The sequence below is a fragment of the Candida pseudojiufengensis genome (assembly GCF_024610245.1).
Source record: "Candida pseudojiufengensis strain CBS 10847 chromosome Unknown scaffold4, whole genome shotgun sequence".
In the NCBI taxonomy this organism is placed as follows: Eukaryota; Fungi; Ascomycota; class Pichiomycetes; order Serinales; family Debaryomycetaceae; genus Lodderomyces; species Lodderomyces pseudojiufengensis.
Genome location: NW_026261529.1, coordinates 300,063 through 312,028, shown reverse-complemented (window position 1 = coordinate 312,028; position 11,966 = coordinate 300,063). Strand labels below are relative to the sequence as shown.

At 27.7% G+C, this 11,966-nt stretch overlaps 5 protein-coding genes across 5 annotated transcripts; 4 read left to right on the top strand and 1 right to left on the bottom strand. All coding sequences in view use genetic code 12, as the record gives it.

Moving 5' to 3' along the window:
* Positions 1-343: 343 nt before the first annotated feature.
* Positions 344-1,840, top strand: KGF55_002836 (uncharacterized protein; the record flags this gene model as incomplete). Its single annotated transcript, XM_051757563.1, has 1 exon — positions 344-1,840. One exon carries the CDS (start codon positions 344-346, stop codon positions 1,838-1,840), a length of 1,497 nt encoding a protein of 498 aa, XP_051614277.1.
* Positions 1,841-2,598: 758 nt separating this feature from the next.
* On the top strand, positions 2,599-3,066 carry RPL32 (60S ribosomal protein eL32; the record flags this gene model as incomplete). Its single annotated transcript, XM_051757562.1, has 2 exons — positions 2,599-2,611; positions 2,690-3,066. 2 exons carry the CDS (start codon positions 2,599-2,601, stop codon positions 3,064-3,066), a joined length of 390 nt encoding a protein of 129 aa, XP_051614276.1.
* A 529-nt stretch (positions 3,067-3,595) lies between these two features.
* Positions 3,596-5,074, bottom strand: TIF3 (Tif3p; the record flags this gene model as incomplete). The annotated part of the gene is made up of 1 exon (XM_051757561.1): positions 3,596-5,074. The coding sequence occupies one exon, from the start codon at positions 5,072-5,074 to the stop codon at positions 3,596-3,598; it is 1,479 nt and encodes a 492-aa protein (XP_051614275.1).
* Positions 5,075-7,750: 2,676 nt separating this feature from the next.
* PTK2 (protein kinase) lies at positions 7,751-9,673 on the top strand (the record flags this gene model as incomplete). The annotated part of the gene is made up of 1 exon (XM_051757560.1): positions 7,751-9,673. One exon carries the CDS (start codon positions 7,751-7,753, stop codon positions 9,671-9,673), a length of 1,923 nt encoding a protein of 640 aa, XP_051614274.1.
* Positions 9,674-11,324: 1,651 nt separating this feature from the next.
* Positions 11,325-11,884, top strand: MED19 (Med19p; the record flags this gene model as incomplete). Its single annotated transcript, XM_051757559.1, has 2 exons — positions 11,325-11,376; positions 11,433-11,884. The coding sequence occupies 2 exons, from the start codon at positions 11,325-11,327 to the stop codon at positions 11,882-11,884; spliced, it is 504 nt and encodes a 167-aa protein (XP_051614273.1).
* Between the last annotated feature and the right edge of the window lie 82 nt (positions 11,885-11,966).

Genomic DNA, 11,966 nt, shown 5'->3' with positions numbered 1-11,966 from the left:
GGAATTCATACTTTAATTAAAGGCTATGGGTCGTTTATTCATCTAGATTTACATGGGGGTCGTACTTGTTGATCTCTTTGATCTTAAGAGATTCTGGATTTTTGTCTTCTTTTTTTCTTTCCCAGTCTAAAGTAAGTAATCGTACTTAATAATAATTAATTTATAATTACAATTTAACTCGAACTTTAATTAAAAATTATTTTTACATGAATAGTTGATCGACAACCAAGAAGGAATAGAAAGTTAGAGAAAATAAAGTAGGTCATCAGATTATTTATCAACTACAGAGATCATAAGTGATTCGTTTTTCATCATCGTCATCATTTAATAATCATCTGTAGCAATGTCTACAACTTTCACACCTGATCAATATCAGACTACAGACAATGAACCTACAGAAGCAACTGCAGTACCAAGATCTGATTCATGGCCAAGTCCAAGTACAACAATAACATCACCTTCATCAACTCATACTTCATCAAATGATAATTCATATTCATTTATTGGTAATACACCATCATCAATATTATTTTTTGTTGCATTAGCAGTTGGAGTATTTATTGGATTTTTATTTATTTATTTCACTATAAGATATTTTGTAAGATCTAAATATGGCATAGCAGTTATACCTATAGGAAGAAGAGGTATTTCAAGAATACCTGGTGGATCTGGACCTGGGTCAGGATCAGGAGGAGGAAGTGGAGGATTAAATGAACATGCATTTGCTCATATTTTTACAACTAATGAAATTCAAGAACAACTAAATCGAAATGATTATAGATATGAATTAGTTGAACAAACTTTAAGTATGAGAAATGATAGAAATAATGGTAGAAATAGAAGAAGAAGAAGAAGAAGGAAAATGAAAAAATTATCAGAAATTGAAGTTGAAAAATTATTTCCTAAAAAGACTTATTTGGATTGGTTAGAAGGTGGTAAAGAAAGAGATGTTGAACATCGAGATGGTATATTGGAAGAAGAACCTTTGCAGCAGCCACAAGAACAAGAACAAAACAATGAATCTATTAATTCTTTATATACTGCAAGAGAAGAAAATGAACAAGAAATTGAATTAAAAAATATTAAAAATAATAATATAACTTATATTGAACAAGATATAACAGATTGTAAAACAAAAAATGATGATCATAGTTTACATTTTGATTCAGGTTCTTGTGCTATATGTTTAGAAATAATTGAAAATGATGAAATTGTTCGTGGATTAATTTGTGGTCATGTATTTCATGCAATTTGTTTAGATCCTTGGTTAACAAAAAGAAGAGCTTGTTGTCCTATGTGTAAACGAGATTATAGATTTAAAAGAGATTATCATTGTAATGATAATGATGAAAATAACAATAGTAATAATAATGTTAATGATGGTAATGATTTAATTAATGATTTGACTCAAGTTGAAAGTGATAGAAGTTTAGATTTTGAAGAAATAAGAAATGATCCAGCTATTCAAGCTCTTTTACAAGATTTAATTCCAATTGATGAAAGAGTTAGAATTATTTTAAATGATGAAAATTATTCTCATTTAAATCTTGATGAAAGAGGTAAAGAAATTTCAAAAAAGAAATATGGTCATTTTTTAAAAAGATTAATGTGGAAATTTTTTGGTATTACTAAAAATGATTTATATAATTGGGCAGTAATGGAAATTGTTAAAAAATATCGTAGAGAAAATTCTGAAAATCAACAACATCAAGATAGTTCCACGGGTCAATCATCAGAACAAGAACAACAAGATGAACAACAACAGCAGTCGTCAGAATCAAATGCATCAGAACAGCAGCGTTTGGAAGTAACTCGGGAAACGGTCGAAAATAGGGTATAAGGGAAACACAATAATGAATATAGATTACTGGCTAATCTATTATTACTAATAATTAATTAATGATAACTAACTAATAATACATAACGATTCACTAGTGAACTTTAAAGTTTCAACAGTGGAGATTACTTTAAATAACGTCTTCAACAATTCTTTTTTCTCTTTAACTTTAATTCACAATGTGCCAAGCTAAAGTAATAACAGAAAGAAAAATGAAGATCAAATCTATCACTAATCTTCGTTAATACTCGATTCTTTTCATGTATTACTCTAAGTTCACACTCTTTCTCGCTTTAATTTGCAGCTAAATGTTAAACGCACATGAGATGAACATGAAATAAATCTCCACTTTTAAGATTAAACTTTAATGAGGAGAAAAGTAAGGTAGTAATCATCCAATGTATTAGTTCATAAATTTAGAATTTCACTTACAAACATCAAAGCATTCATTCATGGATTAATCTCTCAATGTAAATCTAATTATGAAATAAACAACTAGAGAATTAATGTCGTGAAACATACCAAATAAGACATTAATTAAAAAAAAGGCATTACTGCATATAGATCAAAATCAATCAAAAATTGGTCGTGTGAATAAACTCATATTGAAAATTTTTTTTTTTTACTGTCTCTTTTTTTTTCACTTTTCTAAAACTAAGAAATTGTATTGTAAAAAATTTTCTATCATACCTTCTTCAACTAACTTAGCATATACACATCAAAAGTATGTAATTAAATCAGATCCTACAGTCCTAGACAATATGAGATTTAGATGTTTTGTCTCTGAGAGGCAGCATTAATTCAAGGGGATCTTTATGAACATTTGAATATGAATACTAACTAACTTATCAGTGGCCGGTATCCAAAGAAAATACACCAAAAAATTTAAAAGACATCATTCAGATAGATACCATAGAGTATCAGAAAATTGGAGAAAACAAAAAGGTATTGATTCATGTGTTAGAAGAAGATTTAGAGGAACTATTCCACAACCAAATATTGGATATGGTACAAATAAAAAATATAAATTTCAATCACCTTCTGGATTAAAAACTTTTGTTGTTAAAAATATAAAAGATTTAGATGTTTTAATTATGCATCAAAATGAATATGCTGCTCAAATTGCTCATAATGTTAGTGCTAAAAATAGAATTGAAATTGTTGGTAAAGCTAAAAAAATTGGTGTTAAAGTTACTAATGGTAAAGCAAGAATTAATATTCAAGGTTAAATATGATTATTAAATTATAATTATTAATATACATTGTGTTTTTTTTTTTGGAAACTCAAAATTAGTTTTAAGTTTTGTATCAATGGGGATGAACTATTTGAAAGTCTTGATTCTGGATGTCATTGGGAAATCTTGGTGATTCACGACTCTAGAGTTCAACCATGTTCTGCTAAAACGATATGAAATAACTCATTTTCATCATGTCCTGTTTAGAACTCTTCTCTCTCACTTGTCATTTTAGTTTCTAGACGATGGTATTTTAACCATTATCGTTATTAGGTACTTCGCTAAATTATCTCTCTTGAAAAGATTGGATAGTTAGTGGGTACTACTACTTCAAGCAAAGACAATACGCTTTTTGGGTCAACAAAACCGATCAAGCAAACTTCACATATGCCCAAGCTTTATTATAGCAACAAGTGTGCCTTTTATTTCTTCGAAATACAATTGAATATTTAATTCTGTTATTATTATTGTAATTATAAACTTAAGAACTAAACTCTATAAAAACCTATTTAAAAATATACATTTATTCCTTTTGCTTTTGTTCATCCTCCACATTTTCTTCATTGTTTTCTTCCTCCTCATCTTCATCATCATCGTCTATAGATAATACACTAAACTGAGATACTTGTGGTCCTTTTGATTTTGAATCTTCTTCTTCCTTTTCTGCTTTTTTACTATTTGGTCTTTGTTGTTGTTGTTGTTGTCTAGATGAAGAATTCCTTGATCTTTGAGGTAATGATTGTCCTCTATTCCAATCAAATTCTTTTTCTCTAGTTGATGGAGATGATGATGATTGTGATTGATATTTATTAGTATTATTTGCGTTTTCGTCTCTTCTTCTATTTGATCTTTCTCTTGATGGTAATGTACTTGTAGTTGATCTTACAGATGACCAATCTAAATTATCTTCTTTTGGCTTATATGATGATGATGTTGATGTAGATGATTGTGTATTGTTTGTTATTGATGATGATGATGAAGAAGATATTGATCTTTGTTTTTGTGGTAATGATTGACCTCTATTCCAATCAAATTCCGGTTCTTTTGTTGGTGATGATATATTTGAAAATTCTTCTCTTCTTCTTCTTGATGGTCTATCTTCTCTTGGTCTATCTTCTCTTGGTGGTAATTGTGTTGTGGTTGATCTTGCTGCACCCCAATCTAAATCAGGTTCTTCTCTTCTTTGTCTTGGTGGTCTATCTCCTCTTTCACCTCTTTCACTTCTTTCAAAGCTTCTATCTCCTCTTTCAAAACTTTTATCTCCTCTATCTTCTCTTGGTGGTAATTGTGATGTAGTTGATCTTGCTGCTCCCCAATCTAAATTTGGTTCTTCTCTTCTTTGTCTTGGAGGTCTATCTCCTCTATCTCCTCTTTCAAAACTTCTATTATCTTCTCTTGGTGGTAATTGTGCACTTGAAGATCTAGCAGCACCCCAATCCAATTCTACTCTATTTGATCTTCCAAATCCTCCAGCTCCTTCATCTTCTCTTGGTGGTGGAGCAACATTAACAAATATTTTTCTACCTTGAAAATCAGATAATGTTAAATTTAAACTTTCTTCTAATAATTCTTTTGATTTAAAAGTAATATAACCAAAACCTTTTAATCTATTAGTTTCTCTATCTAATGGTAATTTTATATCTTCAATTATATCTTTATTTTGCATTCTATCTTCAAAAAATCGAATTAATTCTGATTCTAAAAATTCCCAAGGTAAATTTGATACTCTAATTTTAAATGGTGGAAAATCAGGTATTGGAAATTCTTTACGTTCTCTTCTTTCATATCCTCCTCCTACTCCTCCGAATCCACTATCATTTGCATCAATTGAAGTATTTGAAGTACCATATGATGTATTTGATGATGATGGTTTATCTAATGATACACCAATAGAACTCATATCAACTTCTTCATCTGCCCATGATGATCCTCCAAAAGATTCATCAGTCAAAAATGAACCTAAGTCCATTTTGACGGCCTTCTTATTACCCTTTTTAGACATGTTTTTTTGATTGTATAGTTGTTGTTTGTTAGTTTGTTTGTCTATTAAAGTTTTTATATATTTAATTTTTCGTATTTTGTTTTAAATTTGAAAATTTTTTCAGTCAGTAATTTAATTTGAAACAAAAGTAATACAAAAGAAAATTATTATGAAACGATGTCAAAAAGAGACAAATGACTTTAAATATTACGACACAGCGGATATACGTCAAAAAAATGAATTCAAAATTTGAACAAAAGTCAAAGCTATTTAATTGTTGTTGAATATCTACAAATCAAGAATATATACCATTTAACCTATCATGGCTTGATACAAGTATTTTTAAAAAGACACACCAGTTGAGTCATAACCAAAAAAAAGGGAAAAGAGTGATTATTTATAATTCTTCCTAGATTCACATTCATTCCAACAACTCAAGAATTCATGGCGAATATGTTCGGAAATAGATGATGGAAATCTAATATCTTTTACATATCATAACAAAGCATGCTTTTTGATTGAGTTTAAGAGATGGGTATAAGTAATGGAGATTTTTTTTAATATCTTTTGGTTAGAAATGAAAACCTGATTTTTGAACACGATCAAAAAGTATGTTGTACTATTATGAGATTTAAGAGATACTTAAACATGAGGACACATTTTCTACAATTCGGAGTAAATGGTATGTTCAGTATCACTTCTCTCTAATTATTTTAATATGAAATAACCTATATCATTTTATAATTCAATATCAAAATTTTAAATTTGATTGTTTCAAATGGCTAGTTATTACATTTTGCTCACAAATTTTAAGTTTTGTATAGGTAACAGGATCATCGATATATTTGGGTATACCCAAATATTTGAATCAATTGTGTAAGATTCACAGTACTTTAATCGTTTATGTACATTCAAAAGTCAAGTATTGATTGTCAGAACTTTCAATTAAGTTAATAAATCTTTTCACCTAGGAATTAAACATATCAATTAAGGTTTGACAAAAGAAAACTTTTAACTTTGATTTGACATCTAAGAAAAAAGTAAGGTAAAGTAAAGTAATGAAAAGAAAAGAAAAGAAAAGAAAAAGTTAATGGTAATGGTTAAAGTTAAAAATTAAAGTTTGAACACGGGTATCAAATATATATTATTGATTTTTCTTTTCAATTGATATAACCCACCTAATTACCTAATATTTGAAATTAATCTTAAATTGAATAAACTGTGGAATCAGATCCAACGTGTACTAATACTAATTAAAAAGTCAAGTAAGTAAGTTGATTTCTTTCTGGGCATGCATTTCTTGAGTTGAAATTGTAAGCTGTTTGACTAGCCTTTTCCATTTCATTAGGTAATTGTTCCCGCAATTTGTTCAACAATAAAGTAAATTGTATGTATGTACAAGAGATTAAAAAAATCTTATACTCAAACGTATGATCAATCAAATTTTGAAAAAGATCTTCACCCACTCTATTAATAACGGATCTTTGTCATATCCGATAGTTTATATCTCTAGATTTGAAGATCGATTTAAATTTAGATTTGAGTTGTAATATGAAACAAAATTATAATCATACTCTTTTTGTTCGAAGAATCTTCTACTCTCCCATTCTACATGGAATTTTGAGATCATTGAAAAGAATCTATCTAAGCCAAATGTCAGCATTAACAATAAAAATTCTATGCATAAATGAATATCCTTTACTAAATGATTGATTGTTCCATTCGCCTCGTAAAAACAAAAATACTTAGCTAAAAACAATAAAATGAAGAAGAAAGGGACAACATGAGGGGGGTTGAGTACTAAGTAAATATTTACATATAGTCTTGAGGTATAACCACTAATTTTGAGTACAGTACTTCAAATTAATTAAATAGCAAAGATAACAATTAACAAATTAGAACATCACAAAGAATAAAGATTTACGGTTCCAGCTAATAACTTATAGAATTCAGGATGAGTTAAAGAGAGTCAATAATTTTAAAACATGTCTCTCATAATTGTTGGTTGATATATAGGATTAATTCTTAAGTTTGTTCAATTAACCCGGATATAAGATGATATGATATAGACTCATGATTATGATGTAATCAGCTCTCTCACTTTCTAATTCCCATTCATTTTTCTTTTTTGTTAAATTTTTCAAACGGAGTAAATAATAAATTTACAGGGCATTGAGTCAGTTTGGTTTAATAAACCCGCTAAACCTTTAGATTTTTTAAATTTGATTTATAACATAACATATGTCCATTAATTTAATATTAATTTCATATTGTTTTAACATTTTACATTTGTATTAGATCTTAATTCAACCAATTGTTCAAGCTCATTGACTATTTTCACTCATAATTACATAGACTTGCACTTGAAAGTATCATTTAAATTACATATAACAGCAATTAAGTTTAATACTATTATTGTTTAAAGTATTAGATAGAGAGAGAAAGCCCTATATTATTTTAATTTGATTTAATTAATAATCTAATTAAAGGTTTAATCAATCAAACAGTTAAATTTCAATTCAACATTACAAAAGATTAGATCAGCGTACCATAAACGGGGACCTTCACGAGCGAAACAACAACACACCCAACCCCATAATATTCCCAATAACTATTCCAAAACCATTACACCTTTGGTATTTCACATTTATTTCATCCATCATAAGTCAATTCAATAGTATTCTATAAAATATCACGATGACTTTACTAAAAGATCATACTAATAAAGTACCACCACCTGTAACACCACAACAACCACAACCTCATCATCATCATCATCATGGTATAAAAAATTTATTCAGAAGAGATACAGGAAATGTAACTCCAACAGATTCTCATTCATCAATAAATTCTTCATCATCTCATATTGGATTATCTAAATTATTTCATCATTCACATAAAGATCATCATATAGATTCTGATGGTAATCGAGGGGGTAATGGAGCTGTAACTCCTCCAAAAAGAACTCAATCATCATTATCATTAAGAAGAAGAAATACAAATCCAATTAATCAACATAGTCAAATAAATAATAGTAATAATTCTCCTACAAATATCAATTCAAATAGTAATTCAAATAATTCATTATCATCATTAAATAATGCTTTAAAGATTAATAGAAATAGAGCAAATTCAGAACTAAATCACAACAACAACCCAAGTTCAACTAATCTAATTAATAATATGAATAATTTAAATTTAAATAATGGTAATATACCACATAAAAAATTAACAAAAGCTGAAACTTTTGCTCATATGTCACAATTAGATTCAAGAAATGCAGCAAAACAACAATTAAGAAATACAAGAATTCCAACAAATCAATCACAAATATCATCAACTCCAGCACATTCTTCATCAAATCATGAAAAAATTGTATATAATCCATATGGAATGATCAAGACACCAAGTCAAGAACAACCAAAATCAACAAGTTTTTATTTATCTGGAGTAAATGATGGTGAAAGAGTTTTAGCAAATCCTGTTGCAAATCCAAATGATTATTTACCTGAAAATTTACAAGAAACTCATATCAATTTATTAGATGATTATGATATAGATGTATCAAATAAAAAATTAGGAGATGGAGGTTCATCAGATGTTAGAATTATAAATTCATGTAATGATAAAAAAAAATTATATGCTTTAAAAAAATTTACTTTGTTGAGTAAAGAAAGTGATGAAGAATTCTACAAGAGAGTTGCAAAAGAATATATTATTCATAAAAAGACAACATCAAATCAACATGTTGTTGATGTTTATGGAATTATTCGTATACAATCTCAAGCTAATTTAACAAGAGGTTGGGGAATGGTTATGGAATATTGTAATAATGGAGATTTATTTTCAATGATTATAAGATCAGGTTGGAAAAAATCTCCACTTATGGAAAAATATTGTTTTTTTAAACAAATTTCAAAAGGTTTAAAATTTATTCATGATCAAGATATTGCTCATAGAGATATAAAACCAGAAAATGTATTAATTGACGCAAGGGGATGTTGTAAATTATGTGATTTTGGTGTTAGTGATTATCAACATGAAATTCCTGGAGATTTTAATAGTCCTATAAAATTATCTACTTCTTATGTTGGTTCTCCACCATATTCACCTCCAGAAGTTATGTTATTAAAAGAAAAATCTCATAATGAAATTAAAAATTTTGCTTATAATATGTTTAAAGCTGATTGTTGGGGTTTAGGTATGCTTTTATTTTGTATGATTTATTCTGGTGTACCATTTCAACAAGCTTCACCATTAGATCATGGTTATAGAGATTATCAATTTAATCATAAAAGATTTTGTACAGATCATCAAAATTTTAAAAATAATAAAGGTATTAATAAAGGTCCAGGATCTGAATTTAAATTAGCTGCAAAATTTGAAAGTTCTGGTGCTTCAAGAGTTGCTTGGAAATTATGTGATCCTTCAACTGTTAAAAGATATGATTTAGATATGTTATTTGATGATCCTTGGTTTAAAAGTATAGAAATTTGTGATAATTGTAATGATGATTTAGGTGGTAATGAAAATGGAGAAGAAATTCCTCATAAAAAAATTGTTCATGATCATAATGTTAGTAATGTTGCAAATAGTGGTAGAAAACAATTATGTCTTTAGACTAATAACAGCATTTGCTAAGCTAAGATCTACTTTCGTTTTATTATTGGTTATTATATTCTTTTTCAGGTTGTATTAGGGAATTAATTATTTATTTATTGTAATTTTAATAAAAATGTTATAGAAGTTTATAAATATTAAAAATAATTTTATTTGATTATAACTTTGTTAATTTTATTATCTTCATTATTGACTTGATTCACTCTAGTCCCTATGAATCCCATTCGATCTTAAATTGACGTAATAAAACTACAAATAACACACACGAAATTATCAATTAATTTCTTCCTTGTTTTAAAATCATATGGAGTGGTTAAGAAACCTAGCCCATATTCAGTCGAATCATCACTAATTCAAAATGAACTAATTAAACAGCACATATATAATGGTATTTTGTAAGTGTTTAATGTTTGTATATTATTGGGATTTTCTAGTCAAAGACATTAAAACAAAAAAAAGGTGGTTAATCATTCATTTATTTCTATTTGAAAAAAACTCTATAAGTAAGGTGCATCATTGATAGACCAACTTTTTAATATTTAAATTTTCCATTCGAAATTAACTTACAACTAGGCTAGAGGTCAAAAATAATTCTTTCAATGTTCTTAATGCATGTTGACTTCTGACCCTCTACTCTAATAACATCAATAATATTATTGACTTCTAATCTAGTTGTATCTTAGTTGCAAATGGAAATCATTATATAAAAGTTAGTAGATGCCCTTACCAAATTAAAGTAAGGGTTGTTTACGTTGACCGTTTATTAGGACCAGCTTTGAAAACTCTATAAGGTCCAAAATAAAGGTTGGATTGTTTAATTGTTTTAAAACATGTTGAAAATATTAGCTTTTCTATTTGTTAAAACTGAATCTCCTGTTTTTGTTTATTATATTGTTTTTCCATTGAAGCTTTTAATTCTAATATATTATGAGGAATTAATGTTTGATGAAGTTTTGGATTTCTCGCAAAATCAAATGTATAATCAGAATTATTTGGTACCAGACTAGAGTTATCAAAGCAGATCCTAATAAACGATTAACGTCTTCCATGAGTTTCTTAAGAAATTCATCTATCTCTCAAAATTTTTTCCAGTTCTTTTTCCCCGTCTTTATTTAATTAATTAAAACTGTATTGGTGGTACAACTAACTCTTTTTAAAAATAAGTGATTCATTGTATATGATGATATAGTTCAAGATTTTTCCATTGATAAAATGAAAGTTTATAGATTCAGCACTTTCTTTAAAGAACTTTTACTATTCTAAGAATGTACTCTACCACATATTTTCATAAAGGCTTTGCATCATACACTTGAACATTTTAAATCTCACTGATGCTTCAAACATTCAAGAATTTAATAGTAACTTCCATCTATATTTGTATCAAATCCAACTTGTCTTTCAGTTTTGCCTTTCACTACTATACACGTATCTTTAGAAGATATTGCTACATCTACCTATTTGAGGTTAATAAAAGACGTCTGATTCGAATTTTTTCGTTGAATTTTTTATTTCTCATTTAACTTGAATGTCTTAATTTTTTTTAAGTCCCAAAATTATGAAACACGACACAAAGACAAATTTATAAAATTCGAATATGAAAAAAAGATTCTAATAAAGTAAATTTGAAATTTACAACCAAGACAGTCATAAAATGACTGATGAATCGATACAAGATTTATTCTACTTGATAGACCAATCAAAAAGTATGTTAAATTAATTTTCAGCCTCCAAAAAGTCTTTGACTAACATGATTTTCTAGAATACAAACCAACAAATCCAACACCATTAAACAATCTAATAAAACAATATAATTTAGAAAATTTAACAGCTTCATTATCAAGAACCAAACCAGATGGATCAAAAAATGTAAAACTACGAAAATCATATAAAGCTCATATTCAAGATCTTCCAGGAAAACATTCAATTCCTTCAAATTCAAATTTAGAAAAATTACATAATTTATTAGATCCAAATTTATCATCAATTACTCAACCAATAAACCCAATAGATTCAAACTTATTAAACAATGCAATAAAATTTGATAAAACTCCTATAAATGGTATACCAGGTTTTAATGTTGTTGATTTAGCTATTAATGATCAAAGTATATTAATGAGAAGTGATGAAATTGATGAATTTGATGAAAATAAAAGTAATAAAAGGAAAAAGAAACAATTGAATAAAGATGAATTTAAAAGACAACATATATAGAATAGACATTTCTTGTTTTTTGGCAGTAAGAATTCACGTCCCAAATTGGCCAGAAAGTAAAACATTCAACTTCACATATCAC